Below are 18681 nucleotides of genomic sequence, written 5' to 3' on the forward strand. Positions count from 1 at the left end.
CACTTTCATCACATTTTTTCCTACTTCAATTATTTCAAACCAATTTTCAAAAAAAAAAAAAAAAAATCAAAAACATTTGTCATCAAATTTGGAGGAAGACAGCTTAGGAGAAATGTTGAGAAAGCTTCAGAAAAGGAAATTCAAGAAAAGCAACATGAAAACCCAAGGTTACTGTGATAATGAAAAAGCAAGTCCTAATCCATTCAATTAAGTCAACCTGCCTTCAATGCAGAGAAAAGAATATACAGTCAAATATTCATAAAGGCTTTACAAGTTAATTCTGAAGTACTATGCCTCCAATTACACTTTCAAAACATAGGAAGCCAAGCACAACACTGAACTACTTCTGGAAGAAGGAAATGGATTTCTTGATATTTACAGCATCTAACACAGCATTCCAACAGGTAGTAAAGGTTAATGTTGCATTTTTGGTCATTACTGAATTATTTGAGATGATATGTAGTAGGGATGAGGAGAAAAATCAAAGGCTGTGATAATGCAACTGACTTGACCTCAGACCAATTTTCATCCCCATATGTCTAACAGGCATGTAGATAAAAGCCCTCTTTATGGGACATGCTTGACCATTTTTAATCCCTGCTGCAAACCAGAAACTAACTGAAAACTATCTCTACGAAGACCTTGGATAAGAAACTGCAAATATACAATTTAGTCTTAAACTGTTAGTACCCATTTTTATTTTCATTCTTCTTGCAGAAACACTAGAATAACCTGCACTGAAGTGTTGCAGCCTTTATTCTTAATGTGATTCAGATCTTCAGAGACAACAAAAATCACACCTATTCATAGAGCACATAAAAAAAAACTCACAACCAATGTTTCACAGAGCATAACTTCTAATTTTGCCATGGTAAAGCTTATGCAATTTCAAGAATGCGTTGCTAACAATTTGGGGATGGGGAGGATGTTGGATGTATGATTAAATCTCAATATTTAAATATTCAAAAGTCTCAAATGATTAAGGCTAGCATTCTATGAACTTTGCTGTTTATGAGTTACTGAATCCACATTAAGCACTGAGAAATTAATGCCCTTTTATTTAAAACTAATACACCACAATCTGTTTTGGCAATAGTTGCAAGAAGGAAGAAAAAAGGCAATATACCATGTAGAAGTTTAGGCCCCCATAGTATATCAATGTCAAGCAACAGTGTGTCAAGCTAAGATTCAATTCAGGTAAGTGCCACTGCCAAATTTTCTTGTTCCCAGGCGTGCTTTAAGATTATTTTATTGCTTAAAATTTAATTTGTTCCAACTCACATCTCCATGACAACGTTGGCTAACCCCGCAAATCATTTGGGTAATTGGATATCTTATCTTTCTATTCCTCTCAAATCAAATGATTTTGCTAGAACTGCAGCAGCCAATCAAATTTACTCGTCTCCTGAGTAACAGACTGGGAGAAGTAGCCACATTCATCTCCCCTTTACAGCCATATTAACCACCACGCGACAAACTGTGGAAGTTGGCCTTCAAACTGTATTTTAAATTATAAACACTGTCATTACTAACGTTCACACCAATGGGAGGAGGAGGGAAGGTTTATTCTCCACAGATAGTTGAAATCCATACTGACAAGCAGCAATGGATAGCATTCACTTCAGAAACAAGAACAAACTCTGCATCTGAGGGATAAGCTGTCAGTTTAACATGACATATCATTAACAAATACAGTTTTCCTTCTGCCCCACCAAGAAGACTAGCATGAAAAATCTTTAGCTATGAAAAAAACAAAGCATCAACATATTGCAAGTGGGAGTGCAGAAAGAAAGAAGAAACAGAAATATTAACAGAACAAAAACTCAAAATGACGAAGTTGCAGAATGACAGTTTCCAAATGTGCATTTATTACCTAAGCTACATTTATCTGAAGCCTCTTCAGGTGTTACTTTATGTTACAGAAAGGTCATGTTAAACATACGGTGGATCTGAGACACAAGCCAACAGCTACACTTAGCGAACATCTACTATAGATTTGAACTTCATTCAACTGTAAAGTGACTGGATATATTTCAGATGTCTAATTTAAATCCTTTCTATTATAATAGAGCAGTTGTGCAGCTCTCACTGAACCACTGTAAACAACTGCCCATGCCACTTGCAGCTGTAAATTCTGTTGAACCTAAGTCAACTGGCAACAACAAAGCTGTTGTCAGGACATTCCAGTGACCCTTTCACACATCTTCACTATGTTAAGACTTTTCATAAACTTGGCTAAAATGGGCTATTATAACATTTCTCCTTCAATCCAACTTCAGTTCATTTTGCATTCATTCAAATCTTAATTCCACAGCTTTGTTTCCATGCCTAAGCCAACCTTAATACACAGAACTGTTTAAATCTCTGAAGCCAACACGGAGCTTTGCTTTACTTTCCAGTTGTTTTGGGGTACACACCATTCCCATTTACTCAGATTTCATGAGTCGGCAGAGCAAGTCAGAAGCTGACTGATCCAAAAGAGAAAGTCTCACCACCTTTATTTCCAGAGGCACGCACTGATCACCTTATTCCAAAAGCACTCCTGGAGATGTTCAGAATCGTCCAACATCTCAGCTCACTAGTTGAGCAGAAAACATTTCTACAGGAAAAAGGAAAAGGACCAGCTTAGCAGATCAGCAAGTTAAGTAAACTAACAAGAAGCATTGACCAAGTAGCAGCTGTTCACAGGGAAGCACAGGAAGAGCCTAACTGAAAGCAGAGGGAAACAACAAGCCAGATGAGCTCCTCCCATCCCACACGTTCTTCGTAATTATCAAACATGTTTTGATTAATTACTACTGGGGCATTAAGAACCTAGCTAACACAAGAACAGCTGAGCAACACAGCTCTATCTAAGAAAAAGGAAGAGACAAAAAGAAGTGTAAAAGAAAGGGACCATAAAAACAGAATAGCTGTAACTGCTAGATCTGATAGAAAGGAATCCCATACCCTTCATTTTTCATTTGATTTAGGATACACTCCAAAAATCCTTCCTGTTTTGCTCTCAATCCCATAACCTACAACCAAGTTTTTAAACACATTCGTAAAGCACCCACAGAGAGCCACTTTATTAGGATGGCCATAGAATGTCAGAGATATTACGTAACTGTGGAAGTACCTAGAGCTATGTAGCTTTGAAGATGTAAGAGCGTAATGTACCTCAAATCAAGGACAAAATACTTAAAGTACTCAAGACATTATCAAAACTCTCAGTTGAGATTCAGTCCTTATCAACCATCAAGACTATAACAGCATTAGAATCTGATCTGGAGTAGAACAAAGAGCATGAAAACTGACAAAATAAGCAGTACAACATATCAAGAGAAGGGATGGAAATATGGAGGAAAAAATTAAATACAATACACTGCATTCACTGGAACTTCAGGAATAACTACCAAATTAAGCAAGTTTAATCAAACACATCACACGCACTTGTACATTTCACATTAATTTAACAGTTTTACAATATTTACTATATTCACACCTGAGATTCAAACACCTCAAGTCACTGAAAGAACTTAAGGCCTTAGAGGTGTGCTCATATCAATGCTTCAGATGCTATCAAGTGAGTCACTAATCAGTAACAAGTCAGGAGGACCGACAAATTTTGTTAGCTGTTAGCAGAATTAGCTGCCACAGAATTTGGAAGGAATAATAGCTACTTTTACTGTGTGCAGAAAGTGAAATTTGGAAGTCTTTCAGCAAAATCTTGGAGATATGTCAATAAATGTCTTCCTTATTTTATTACGTTTTGTTTATATTCTTCTGCCACAGGATACAGAGAGCTAGTGAACATGTCTCTACATTACATCTTGTAGACAAGAGCTGATTTAAACTGAACAGACAGGAAGTAATTTGAGATTGACAATCACAATACAGTTTATAGTTATTGGTACAAAGCAGAGTAATAAGGCTCTCAAGACTTCTGAAATCAGATGTCAACTGGTTAAGTTCATCTTTACAGGATCTGTTATTGAAAGATAAAAAGCATTTGGAAAGCTGATGAATTTTTTATGAAATAGTATTCAGGACATGTGTGAAAGTTAACACATCTGAGAATGGAACAGGAACGGACAGAGGAAGAAGGGTAAGGATGAACTCTGCCAAGAATCTATATCACCAGTTTCTAACTAACGTGGTGCAAACAAGAAAGCGTGCAAGAAGTAAAAACTATGCCAGGTGAGGTAGTATAAATATATACAGCACTAGCACATAGTTACAAAATTATGTGCCACTACTAAGTTATGCAAAAAACAAAGCTGGTGCTCAGCCACGTGACATACTAAGAAGAGAACAAAAAAGGTTCATTCATTCACTTACAGAAGGAAAGAGATAGTAAAGAGACACCAATGCTGCTAGAAACCTTTTTTTTTTTTTTTAAACTTTTTTTTGCACCCACCTTTAACTATAAAACAAAAGTCTTCAACCACATAATTAATATAAATTACTAGCTACCTAAGGTCAACAATTCCTTTACTGTTTGAGTTGCAAAGAACTCACTTTACTTGAATGCTCTGATCAAGTTAACCATGGCAACTGAAGTGTAACAGGAGCACACTAGTGAAGCTTGGGCTAGTGAAAACCTTGCAAAACCTGCAAGTGTCAGGCAGAAAGAAAACTACATATAAAAGGACAATACTTGACAAAGAAAACAGCAAAGATTGTGAAAGAGCAAAGATAGACCGGCTTTATTGAACTGTTCAAGTTCGAGACATTAAAATCCTCTCAATTAGGTAAAGCAAAGACAAACTGTAACTTCTATTGATTTTACAACAGTAAGTAATATCTGAACCACGTAAATTCCAACAAGGTAAGTCCTCTATGGCTAAGTGACACAGGTACTCTACCTTCTTCACTGAGAATTTTACACTAGTAGTGTAGCATTCTTAGGAACAATGGAAACAGCACAGTTCTACTACAACTTCACAAGAATGTGCAAAACTGCTTGATGATTAAACCAAGTATCAAGACTTAAGAAGTTCTTTCTGCATGGATGACAGGACTGGTATTTTTTAACATTTGCACTAATGAGCATAAAAATATCCTTACCTGCCCTAATCCTTAATTTACAGAGAGTTGCAAAGAAATGCGTAACATGCTAGGAGAGCTTCAGAACTCACTTTGCAGTGAAAGAAAAAAAAAAAAGTGACTAGGAAAAATAAAAAGGATTGGGTCAAACTGGCATAAAGAACCACAGCATACCTAGATAGCAGCAAAAAGTAAGGATTCAAGGGGCCAGAAAAGCAATCAACCTCTCTGTCACAGCAAATCAGAAGTTGTTTTGCAGTACGCCTCTAGTAAAAGGCTGCCACTACAGTCAATAGTAAGCTAAGCAACTCTGTGCTACTCAGCACAGTGATTCTGCCCCTGGAGTGCGTATTTTGGGCACTGCTCTCCGTCTGGGCAAAACCACTCAAAGAATGAACATTAGGATGCAGTAGTGCACAAAGAGGCTTCTGGAAAGAAAACAAACAATTGCCTTCTCCTATCCACGGGGACAAAAATGCACAGGGAAAAAAAAAAAAAAAAAAAAAGACTAAAACTGAAAAAAAAAAAAAAAAAAAAAAAAAGGAAAAACAAAGGGGGTGCAACTGAAAAAGCACTTCAGTCACAGAAAAGCACTGTTACCCAGACAGTCTGAGAGTGGCTGCTATTGCTAATCTTCAGCAGCAGATCAGACAAGCACCCTGTCAGAAATGGCACTGCTACAACTAATTCTGCTAGGTCAGAGGGAGGTGCCAAGGCCTCCCTGGAACTGGCACCTGACAGTGTAATGGAAAAGTTTAAAGGCTTCCCATAGGTCTTGCTAAAAAAGACCTTTTTTTCTTCGCTTACTTTGCAATTTATGTCCCTTATTTGAGACAGCTAGGTATCTGCAAAGTAATGGCTGGCAACCTTACAGCCATTTACAAGGCAGAAATTCAGGATGACCTTATACCCAGACTCAAGACTTGTATAAAGAAAAAACAGCGATAAACATTTCAGTAAGAAACAAAACAAAAGCACATTCTGTTGTAAATAGAGACTGTTAGGGCAAAACCACAAAAGAACAATCTTATTTGTTATTTTTCCCAAGAAAATGTGGGTTTTCTCTGTCCTCCCTGAGATTTAATTCAAACTTCTGCACTTGAAGAGGTTGAGATCGCTATATAAGGAAGTAAAGAGCACAGCAACTCAGGGGGTTTGGCATATTTAAAACAACTTCATAAATAAGCAAATTGCCACAGATAATTAAAACTATCTGCTTTTAGATGTCTTTTGCTTTTCTTGACCCGACTGTGTATTAATTCTAAGAAAACATTATTCAATCAGTCAAACTAGCATACATATTTTTGCTCCCTTCTCCAAAACTGAAAGCTATCTTCTGTATGGATTAGTAAGCAAAAACAAGAAGCCTCTAAAATGGCAAAAACAGAGATGGCAGCATTTTGTTCTCTAAATCAATTTTATCCTCAGCCATCAAGTAGATGTTCCAGCACAGAGAAAGAACAGTCCTTCCCTTCTAATTCAAAAATCCATACTACCATTGCCCTTGCAAACTGCTAAACAAGCAGTATCGGCAATTCACTTGTGTTCTGTAATATATTTACTACAAATCCCAATGGCTTGCCTCCTAATGCAGTTTTCTATTGTGTCTGTTCTTGTCAATACCCTGACTGGTCACCTTACAAGTAAGTTACTTTGACTGACTGTTTACACAAACATCAAAAATCTCCAGGATAAAAAAAAAAAAAAAAAAAAAAAAGAAAAAATCCATGCTGGGTGAGGGAAGGCAGAGGGAACACCACCATCACCACACCAACAACAAAAGAAAAGCACCAAACACAAATATATCTGTTTTCTGTTGTGACCACACAACCTAAAAGGCTAGCTAGGTCTTCCAATCACTTAAGCAGTACAACGTACTTCCAGATAAGCAACCCTGACAGATAACCCACCAAACAGCTCTCAAAGAACTTTAATTTGTAATTTAATCATCTGTGCTAATTTGTTCGTGCTTCTGAAGAACATAAAGAAAAGGTGAAAGCAACTCAGTCAATCCCCAATTAGAGTTTGCAGGCTTCTGAAATGCTATTCAATTTATCACTAGCCACAAAACACTATTATCATTATAAAAACTTCAAAGCAATCTACCAAACTGATTAATTTTCTGAACAGTTTTCTCAACACACTGAAAATATATTCGGTAATACTGGGTTTGCTAACAACTAAGGTAATCCTCGACAGAATTTTATAAAATAAAGCTATAATCCTTTTTCCATTCCACTTATATTTAAGCATACTGGGAACATGTTTCTAAGAGAAACCAGTGCTACTTCCATTTGTTCATTAAAAAAAAAAAAAAAAAAAAGAACCCATCATATGCTGCACCAAATACAGAGGGAAAAAAGTTAAAAGAAATTTCATCACTATGCCTTCTTTTACAATAAATGACTTCAGGAAAAAAACTTATTTTTAAAACCTAGTCAGATTTGAAGTAGAGCTCACACAGGCAATGTTTTAGTGAATTCTAACCTACCTTTCAATTGCCTCTGGCACCATGCCTTAAGCAGATAAATAATTGTCAAAAAATAGGAAACAGGGCAAGGGAAAACCATCAGCTCTTGCAGAAAAAGGAATGTCAGCAGTAGTATCTCAGGGACTTTTACCACAATCTGGTTTATGAGTATGCTCAGCAACACAGTCTGGAGAAGACAGCACACAGTAAGTAATAACATTAGTTCCACAAGAGGATTCAAAGTAGAAACAATGACAGACAGAAGAATTGCAAAGCAGCCTTACAAGCTGAAGAGGGCAGTTAAACAATGTAATTACACAACTTAGACACACTCATAGGCACACCAGGGGCAACCACCCCTAGCCTCAGTGTAAATTGATGGAGCAAACATCATTCATGAGCAAGAACTCAAATGTGAGCAAATCTGAGAGGTGATGCTAGCAGTTCAGAATTTGTTGGTAGCCAAGCAAAGAAATCAAGTACTGAGAACTTTTCTAAAGAAAAAAAAATATGGAAAACAATTATGTCATTACATAAATCTCTGGCTTCCCTAAACCCTGACAATTGCATTTAGTTCTTGTGCCCTCACTTCAGTGGAGTAGACTGAAAATGGGGAAAAATAAACTAAAAAAGAAAAAAAAAAAAAAAAAAAAAAATCAAGCAAAGGCATATCAGATGATCAAGCTGTTGAACAACTTGTACTTTCACAGATTGAGTAGAATAGGACCACCCAATGTGAAAGTGAGTCACAAACAATACTCACAAAGGTCTAAAATTCTAAACGCAGGGAAAAGGCAACTAGACACCAATTACATGCACTTGCTGAGAACTGAGGGTCATCAAACAAAGATAAAATCACAAACGAAGTTTCTTTATTCCCAGCCCCTAAACCCCTCCCCCCAAAATCAACACAACTGCCTTACTTATCTTGCACCAACAACAGCTTCCTCCCCGCACAATGGCAAAAACCCACTACAAAGAAGTTTTACATAAGAAGACAAGTTGAACACCCATCAACCTCACACCCCTGATGATGAGAATGAAATGGTTAAGAATATAGAAACTGCTGATCAAGAAAAATTAATTCTCCTTTCTGTTCCTGTTTGTTCATAAAGACAACTAACTGGAGCACGGAGCAAGTAACTGATGCCAGTGAGAAGAGGGAGCTGAGTATACAGTTACAATGTAAACACAGCTGTCATTATATATTCTCAACTCTTAAATTCAGTGGAGTGACAACATCATTAGCTCTACTGAACGTTGTTATCATTTTTAAATTAATAAGTACTGTGGAGTCTTCTGATAAGTGCAAGTTAACATAATGTTGTTTTTAGATGCCAGTATATGCCAGTGGTGACCCACCCACAAATCCAGAAGACACTATCTTCCATTTTGCACAGAAGATGAAATGTAATTTTAACCCTTTGCTACAAAACTAAAATTGCTGAAAGGCAATTCAAATACTAGCCTGATTTGTATTACAAATAGCAGAAAGAGGTGTTTACCTTCTACCCCAGAACCCACTGTGAGAGAAGAACCCTTTCTTCCTTTTCCACTCCCTGTTCCAAAAATATCATTTTTTTTTTTTAATAAAAAAAAAAAAAACCCACAAGCTTGCTTGAGCCAATCCATAAAGTACAATAACAGAAATTTAGCAAATTAAGTTCTAGCATTACAAAGGAAGTTTGACAACATCGCCAAAAAAAAAAAAAAAAAAAAAGATTCTCCTTTCCCTGAATGATCCTGCGATGAACCTGAAATCTGGCAGACCTATTCCAAAATGCAAGATGATCTGACAGTATTTAACATATGTAGAGTGTTTATACTGTGACATACTTTTTGATTAAGTTGTATATTAGCTGGCATAATAGATAGTATCTGACAATATGGTTATCTAAAAGCCTCATGGAGACATATTTCACACAGCGCCCTGAATCTGTCAGATAATTCCTTAATGTCAGTCTAGAGCTTGAACATAGTTTCAAAGTTGAGAAAGTTGATCTCATTTCTCTAGGCTTTCCTCCTTATTTAGGAACTGTAGATGTAGCTTAAATGGCTATACTGGCGATACAATTGTAAACACTTAGAAATTCAGTATTTATAGAATAAATACAACTGTAGAGGGAAAAATATATCCCAATCAATCCTATTTTCTCTTTTAAAATAAAAGCAGGTAGCAGATCCAACTGTAAAACTCTCTTGAAGTACTTACAGTGCATCAAAACCTTTAGGATTCATGACGTTTTTCATTACAGTAATTAAAATGCAAGTAGAAAAAAAAAGAAAAAATTAATTTATCTTTAAATCCCTTTCAATAGCACAGCCATCCTCCTCAGGAGCTGTAGAGAGCTAACTAAGCTTCTTAATTCCCTTCAATTTAACCCACTCCTGAAGACTGATGTTCTAATGAGATATCAATAGAAGATTCAGTCCTTGAACAAAGAGCATTAGAAATTATTTCATAAAACATTCTGGACTGAAACAGACATTTAATTGCTGCACAACTGGTTAGCATAATGCAGTTCAGGAATTTATATACTTTTCTATAGGAGGCCAGTGGTGACCTACCCACAAATCCAGAAGACACTATCTTCCATTTTGCACAGAAGATGAAATGTAATTTTAACCCTTTGCTACAAAACTAAAATTGCTGAAAGGCAATTCAAATACTAGCCTGATTTGTATTGCAAATAGCAGAAAAAGGTGTTTACCTTTCACCCCGGAACCCACTGTGAAAGAACCCTTCCTTCCTTTTCCACTCCCCACTCCTCTTTTTCTACTGAATGACGTTCCTGCCTCAAGGCAGGTCACAAAGATCACAATAACCCACCCAAAGAGAAGGAAAACCAGCTGTCACCTTTGGGATTGCAGACACTCAAATACTGTAGTAGTTTATACAGTCTGTCAGTTAGTTCAGCAGTGATGATTTTTTCTTTCTTTGGCTGCCTGCCACTGAGCAAGAGCTAATCTTGCACCTGAACAATCTAGGCATTAAACACACAGGAAACCTTATCTCTCGACTTATGACAGAAGATGACAGGGCAGCACCTCTTTATTTTCAGCATCTCTCCCTAATAGCCAAGGGCAGTAACCCTTCAAGTACAGTGGGCCTTTTAATACCCAAAAGACTCTACATCTTGGCACTAGCAGTTGACACATCTGCTTTGCCAGCCACAGATGTCACAGTGGGAAAAACTCTCTTCAGTTTCTCTCATCTGTTAATTCAATCCACAACACACATGAAAACAACACCTGAATCAACCCCACCTATCCTCAGCAAATCCTCAAATTTGTTTCTGTCTCAGAGACAGTAATGTTAATCAGTAACTGTATACACCTTAGGATAATCAGCTCTGTAAACAGTACAAAAATCCAGGCACAACATCCTCTTAAGAATTAACCTTTGATATTCTTATAAAAACAGAAACAAATCAAGAAAACACAAACCAGCCACAAGTATGTCAATTATTATGTCCTGATTTGTGTTCAGTCAGCAAGCTCAAAAGCACTCAAATGCAGTACCTGGGTTTAAGCATATTGTGCAAAGTTAAACACTACAAAGAGCCAAAGCTGAAGCTTAAGAAAGCCTTCATGCAGCCATTCATTGACACAAATGCAGTGTATTCAAGTTGAAAACTCTGCCATACAGCTGCTTTTGTTTGGCGAGTTTGCCTCAGTCAGACCTACATACAGCAACATTCAAGTCCTAACCATTTTAGCCAAATTATAATCATAATAGATTACAGAATTAAATGAAGAGTTTAGTAACTGAGGCAACTGCATCAGCACAAGAAATCAACCTTTTTATCAGCAGGCAGACTACAACCACTTTCTTTAACGAAAGTGACCCCCACCTTCCACAGTGATATGGACAGCACCCTGCACAAGCTAACACCACTGCAGTACAATTTTTTTTATTTTCAAATCAGCAGCCCAAGCACTCTGAAGGCTTCACACAGGGTGCTTACAGCATCCACGTAGAAGGTAGGCCTTAAGAACATAAAAGCTTGTTCAGTGGAAAGTTTCCCCATCACTGCATCTTTCAGTAACAAAGATGTTGTCAGAAATGACAATTTTTCATGTCCCCTGATGATGCCTTGCTAGCATTTGGTTATAAGCCATAAAGCAGGAATAATTTCAGCCTGTCAGAAGTCTAGCTAATGCCCAGTTTCCCCCAGAGAGAATTCCTGTCAAACGTAATGAGAGCTCCAAAGGCCCTCTCTACAACATAATGAGCACTTAGGCCATGCTGGTGATCAGCCAGCAAAAAGCATCAATTTGAGCCTGGCTACACCCTTGGGGCTAGACGTCACCAGTTTTAATAAGAATTATGATTACTATCTGACAAAAGCCTCCTCAGAACTTACCGTTAGAAGTAGAAATTCAGAAAAATGTCATTGGTAGCTTTTTTTTTTTTTGCTTTGCTTTTTTTGTCTCCTTACTGTTCGACCACCTGCATACTGAATTCTAACAGCACTAGGAAACCTTACTGTAGTCATCTAAATCTTTAACGTGAAGGTGCTGTTCTTTTCAGAATTCCTCAACATGTAAAAGCATAGTATCTAAAACTCATAAAAAAGAAAAACTATTTATCCCTTCAAATGCTTTTTCTTTCCTTAACAGCACACAGGGAGTAAGCGTGCTCTTTTCTCCCCCACCAGAATCAATGCAGATATAATGGACTGCCATAAATCTTAAAAGCTTCCCAAGTATCACTGCATACCGGGTAGATAATTATAGTTGCCATATATACAGAGCATTAAACCTTTGCAATGCACAGATGTTAAGGTCAAAGTGGAAACCTCAGTTCTGAGGTTCTTTAATCTCATGGGCTTAATTGATTTTACTTAATTTCCTTGTACATTTACTGAAGTCACCTGACTTTGTCAAGATCTTCTGAAGATAACATCCATTTTGCACCAACTCAACCCCCTGTATGGACACTGTCTTCCTCACAAGTTACTTATTCTGAGCTTTACAATAGACTAAATAAACAAAAACCCAAAAATCAGGATCAAGTGGATAAAGAAGAAAAAAAAAGTTACCTCACTGAGAAAATACCATTCTTTTAACACAGACTGGACAAAAACATAGCACAGCACTGAACCAAGTTACCCACCACTCCTACTGTTCTATTTGCCTATTCAGTGCATCGTTTCAAAACAACTAGGCCGTCTAACATCCCTGCTTTTACCAGCATTTTGGATTCAAACAAGTGTAACTCTAAAAAACACTGTGGAGCACTAGCCTAGCTTTGCAAACAATGTTACCAAGGAACCACCATACCACCTCACAAAATACAATATTTTTAAGTGAACACAAAATAAAAATCAAAGAGTTCAGAGTTACAAAAGAAGAATTCTACTCCGTAGTTCACTTACTTAATGAAAGTCTTTGAATATACTGAAGATCCGAAGCCTGAACTAATCAATTTACTCGCTATGCCCTAACCGGTCATCCATGCTCTTTAATTTAATGAAACAAGAATTTTAGATGAAATAGCACATACACTTCAAGAAAGAGTTGTATTGTTGCACTTTGAAATGTGTCCAACTGTGCAACTTCATCTAATGATAATTTTTTTAAGAGGCCATCGATTTCTGAAAGACTTATTGTACCAGCATCTTGATGAAAAAGTGAATGTCAGCATATCTACAGAATACTTACACCCTACCATTAAAGCTTTATTTGGCAGACAATGACTACTTAGTTGAGGGTCCTCTGGGCTGAGCAATCATTTAGTTTTCTTCTCTTATGAGGTCTTTAGTGTCTTGTTCTACTTCAGCACTCTTTTTATTCACCATTATAGTGGCTGTAAGTGTGAATTTTATGGGAACTTGAAAATTCATAGTCATAACTTGAGCTTTCCAAGTCACTAACCCTTTCATACTTTTAAATGGCAAGTACTGGAGCAACTGTCACTACATACGCTACAAAGTCATCATCAAAGGCTCCCTTCTACCAGCGACAAATCAAAAACACATAAGCACTGAATTACACTTTCAAAAACAGAGACGAGACCTTTCCTACCTCTGACATCACCTTTCAGGACCAACAGCAAGACAGCTGTGTCACTCAGCCTAACCTACACCACACTTGACAGTAGGTAGGCATAGGTCTGCTAATCACAGCTACAGTCAGTCTATTCAGACATGCAACGTAGTTATCTGAAGACAAACACAGCTGCTACACTTAAACGCAGACTGATTGCAAATTTCTGTGGTTTAGAAAACAAAATGCCTTACCTGTTTGTGCATTTCAATGTTTAATCCATATGACATTTCATAATACTGCAAATAAAGGAGCACGTATTATTTTTTTTTATACCGGCTTGCATTGTATTATATTTACTGAAATAAAGAAGAACAAACAAACTTACCATCACATAGTGCCTCTGCATTTCTGTCTTCTCACTGGCGAGTTTCTCACATTCCAGTTTAAGGCTACAAAATAGATCACACTTCAATGTAACTACTATGTCATTTGTTTTGACACCTACCCACTTTATTTGTGTTTTGACAAAAACAGCTAATTAAAAAACCTCATAACTCACATGAGACATAACTCACAAACAGACAGATAAATGCTTAATTCATACTTTAAACACAAGGGTAGAGCAGGAAATTCAGAAGGTATTTTGTGGTGCTGCCTGAGAGCTGCAGCTGCCTCCAGAGCTACGGAGACAGGCAAAGGACATGGACTGTTGGGCTGTGTCAGGATCAGACATTCTCCAAAGTTCCTCTGAGCAGCCAGAAGTATTTCCTCACTTGCGACTTTCAGAGTCACAAACAAACGGCACCATTTGTGGTTAGAATTACATCTCAGGCATATCTCCATCTCCTAACCTCCAGGCACCTCCAGCTTGGGTTATCTTGCCTGCAGCTGGACAGCAGTAACTGACTGTCATTTGCTAGCAAATTTGTTTTCAGAAAAGTTAGCTGTCTCTTCACAAACAGCAGCATCGCTTTAAGGACTCTGACTGAACAAAGCAAAAGCAGCAACATTTTTATTTTTTATTTTAAGGGCCACCTTAAAGCATACTTGGAAACAAACGCTGTGGAAAGCAGCCTTTTTCACTTACAACTGCAATACCGAATGTTCACAGTTTATACCTCATTTCTAACTGACGGCTCAGACAAATCAACAATCTCGAGTGAGAATCAAACTAGTGTGGAAATCAAAGAGAACCCCAGTCTCAGTCGGCTGACTTCCTGCATGGAAAGTAACAGATCTTCTATCCCTATCCAGACCGCTCAGGTGCAAGGAAGTACAAAATCGAGAGACAAAAGCCTCTTATTGCCAAACACCCTCTGCAGGCAGGAACCCGCTCTCTGCGGGGTTCCAGCACCAAAGCACCGTACAGCGCCGCGCGAAGAAGCGCACCTCGTGGCTTCAGCAGACCGCCGCTTAACTCTGCGCTACAAAGTTGCCATCCACCAGGCTCTTCTAGCACAGCACGTCGGCGTCGGATTCACCTTAGCGTGAACACCGCACGCAACGGAGGAAGGATCTTTCTCCGCCGCCCTCCGCGCCACGCCACTCTCCCCCCTGCAACACCTCCCCGCCCCTCACCCCGGGCCCGGCCGCCTCCAGCCGCGCTCCCGCCCGAGGGCCCCGCGCCGCCCCGGCTCCGCACGCCACCGCCTGGACGCGGCCGCTCGCTGCAACTCCGCGCCCAGGGGGGGAGGAGCGGATCGGAGCGGCCCTCCGGCGCGACCCCACCGCGGCTCACCTGTGGTACTGAGCCTGGAGGAACTGGAACTCCTCCTTGATGCGGTCCAGCGACTCCGGGATGGTGAATTTGAAGGGCTGCCCCGCAGCCTGGTGCGGCGCCTGGTGCGGACGGACCGGGAGAGAAAGGCACAGTCAGAGCGCGCGGACGGGGCGGGACGCAACGAGGGTCCGTCCCGCCGCCCGCCCCATTCCTGCCGCGACCCCGGCCCCAGCCCTTTCCTCCCGCCGACTCCCGCAGCTGAGCGGTCCGATTCCTCCCCGCCGCTCCCCGCGCCTCGGGGCGGAAAGTGACCGCCGCACGCAGAGCCGGTCCCGCCCGGCGCTGTACTCACGGGGTGCCGGCTCTGCGGGAACATGTCTCCGAACGCGCCTCACACCGTCCCGCGGCGCTCAGTTATCCTGCCGCAGGGACATTCTCCGGCCGCGGCCACTCTGACGCGGTAGCTCCGTGGGACGGGACGGGCGACGCGAGTCACGAGGGCGAGCGGCTCTGCAGTGGGCTCCGGGCGGGGCCGTCACAGCGAGAGGGGCGGGAGGGAAGCCTCCGGAGGCGGCCGCGCTGCTCCTGACCGCCGGCGGCTCATGGGGCGGCCGGAGCGGGGCTCCACGGGGGGCGGACGCGGGGCGGCCCCGCGGCGACAGCACAACAAAGGGCGGGGAGCGCCCGCTCCGAACGGGATTAGGAGGGCGACGGCCTCCGGCACCGGGCGGCTCCGCGCCTTAGCAGCACGCGGCGCATCGCGATCTCTTCCCCATCCTCGCCGTCGCTCTCGTCGTCCCGGCGCTGTCCCGGCGAGGTGATGTTCCGTCCGGTCGAGGAGCGCGGCCTGGCCCTGCCCTGCTGCGCGCAGGGATGCGGGGGAGCGGAGCGCGGCAGCCCCGCGGGACGCCCTCGGCGGGACGGGAACGGCTGGACCGGGCGGGATGCGCCGTGCTCGCCGCGCCGTTTGCATTAACACGCGGTTTCACACTCCTCCGGCTAACCAGCCTCCCGGCCCCTCCCACAGCGCTCATTTAGGTGGGAGAGATGGCGGTAGCAGCCAGTCGCCAGCCTCCGCACCAACGTGGGTGCGTGATGCGTCCGGCGCCGCGAGCCAATGGAACGGGCGCAGCTCCGTCCGCCTCTCAGCCTTTCGCTGGGAAGCGTTTCTGGCGGAGCGGCGGGAGCCCTCCGTGCCGGCCAATGGGAGGGCGCCGAGTGCAGGGAGGAGGGGAAGGTCTGTGGGAAGGGGAGCAGGGAGGCTGAGTTGTCAGTCAAAGTAACGTGGGGCTGCTTCTCGCACAGCACGCAGCGCCTGCGCGCATGGGGTCAGTGGTGCTGTGGGGCAGGGAGGCAGGGCGCTGATGTCCGCCAGGGCGGGGGGCGGTGCGGAGGTCTGGAGTGGGGCGTCGTGAGACTGAATGACGGCTCGGAGCGTTATACGGGGTAGCTGTACGCGCTGTGGCGTTGCCCCTTGATGCTTTTTACTTAGTACTTGGAGCCATGTAAGGAGCCCGAAGTTTGGAGTTTGTTAGGAAACCTGACGCGAGGAGGTACCGGGATAGGAGGTTGTGCACAGTACTGTGCTGTGCGCAGTTCTGTGTCAGAATGACCAAAAGGAAAGGACGTGGAACCGCTCAGCGCTCGGGCTGAAAGCTGCACTCACCCTGAGGCTGCGGGGCTCTGGGAGCGGGGCTCTGCATCACCTGCCCGTGTCTTGCCGGGCCCGCGGGCCTGTGGGCACTCACGTGTGTATGTGTATGGGTGTGTTTAGGTAATGTGCATGAGCATGCACATTTGTGAATGCGTAAATAAGTACAGAAACATGAGGACTGTTCTTCTTCACTGTTTCTAAGACGAGAGTGAAAATGCCTTTACTGTGAGGTGGTGCTTCCCAAGGTGGGGATGTAAACCTGCCTGACGCTCCGCATGCATAATTGGAGCTCCTCCTCATGAGTTCTTTTCCCAGCTCTTCCTCTGTTGCCTTGGACAAGCCAGTTCACTGCTCTGCTCATGGCATTCTAAAGCTTAATTAATTAATGCTTATGAAGTACTCAGATCTTCAGATGAAAGCTACCATAAATATGCAGGCCATTATTACATACTCTGTGTGTGTACCTAGCAGCTATGGAGTCTGCAATAATGTAGCACTTGCCTAACTTTGGTTGTACTTTGCTTAACCTGCTGGCACAAGTTGTTAATGAGATATTAACAGATACGACATTAAAACAACACTGTGCTTTGGAACATAAACAAAAGGTTGTGTTTTGTTTTGTTTTTTATAATTGCTCACCTACATGAAAGTTGAAATGCCTTGTAATCTTTATTTGTCATCATTAAAGTGTCCAGGGCATGTTGTAACAGAGAAGAAAAGCTCTGTTTTCCTGATTTAACAAGTGCTTTTTACCCCCCTTCAATCCTAGAATCAATCACTTAAATGCATTTTGAATCTTCTCCATCATAAACAAGACAGAGAAGCTGCAAGAGCAACAGTGATACCAAACAAAATTTTCTTTTTTTCCGAGTGTGGGTAACTGACATTACTTAGTATCAGCAGTAATCAACACTATCTGATAATTAAGTAATCTATACTTTGGCATCATTAGCTGATGGAAGCACAAAAAATAATCCTTTTTATTAGATAGGTGTAAGTCTGGATTATTCTCAGAAAACGTAACATCCTTACTCATGGCAGCACACAATAACTATGCCAGTGAAAGATAGGCCAAAATTTGGCCAAGCATGTTGTAAAGAGCTTTGTTTGACTCAAGGTAGTATTTGATGCCAGACTGTTATGCCATGGTACTGTAATTACCCTACACAGTTTTCAAACTGAATTACAAACAATTGTTCTTAAATCATTATGCTGTGTTTTTTAAAAATGTACAGTAAGAAGATTGCCCTCTCCCAACCCTCCTGATTAACCTTCAGTTCTGCTCTGCTGTTTGAACCAATTCTTTTTCCACTGTGGGGATTTTAACATCATGTTCTTAACTCCTGTATCAGAAGGCGTAATCCTGCATTGACCATGTACTCAAAATTCACACTGAAAGCAGTTGGAGATTTGAGTGAAAAAGAGCAGTATCAGATCCAAAATCTAGTTTGAGTATACTGAAAGGGGTTGAGATGTAGCATCTGCTCCTGAGGGATATGACTTATTGTCTGACTTTCAATTTATGATAGTGTGGTTTTTTTTTCTTTCTTCTTTTCTTTTAACAGTACTGTTTACAAGCAATATTTTTCAAAATCCCCCAAACTGGCACACATAATAAGAATGTTGATGGTCTTAATCATCAAGAGTTTGTAGATAGGGCTGGGGAAAAATTTAGTAAATGTATGATCTATTTCATTGTTTAACCTGTGTAGTCAGAGAACATCAGTGTAAGAAGCAATTACAAAATTCAATAGATTTTATGTTTCTAAGTTTAGTATTGAGAGACTGTTGTTTTTTCAACCAAAAGAGAACCAG

At 41.1% G+C, this 18681-nt stretch overlaps 1 protein-coding gene across 6 annotated transcripts in view; it reads right to left on the reverse strand.

Annotated features, from left to right (window-relative positions):
- The window catches only part of TLE1 (TLE family member 1, transcriptional corepressor), a 70576-nt gene extending 54360 nt beyond the window's left edge, over positions 1-16216 (reverse strand). For 4 of the 6 annotated variants that reach the window (XM_048930931.1, XM_048930930.1, XM_048930929.1 and 1 more), the window contains exons 1-4: positions 15565-16216; positions 15231-15331; positions 13878-13941; positions 13744-13788 (exon numbers count right to left, since the gene is read on the reverse strand). In XM_048930931.1, coding sequence (XP_048786888.1) covers positions 13744-13788; positions 13878-13941; positions 15231-15331; positions 15565-15588 — 234 coding nt within the window. In that variant the 5' untranslated portion in view covers positions 15589-16216. Of the gene's footprint in view, positions 1-2495; positions 2515-13743; positions 13789-13877; positions 13942-14881; positions 14984-15230; positions 15332-15564 lie in introns of those variants that run through there. The other 2 variants (XM_048930932.1, XM_048930933.1) reach the window with 2 other exon arrangements.
- Positions 16217-18681: the final 2465 nt, after the last annotated feature.

This window comes from Lagopus muta, chromosome Z (assembly GCF_023343835.1).
Source record: "Lagopus muta isolate bLagMut1 chromosome Z, bLagMut1 primary, whole genome shotgun sequence".
In the NCBI taxonomy this organism is placed as follows: domain Eukaryota; kingdom Metazoa; phylum Chordata; class Aves; order Galliformes; family Phasianidae; genus Lagopus; species Lagopus muta.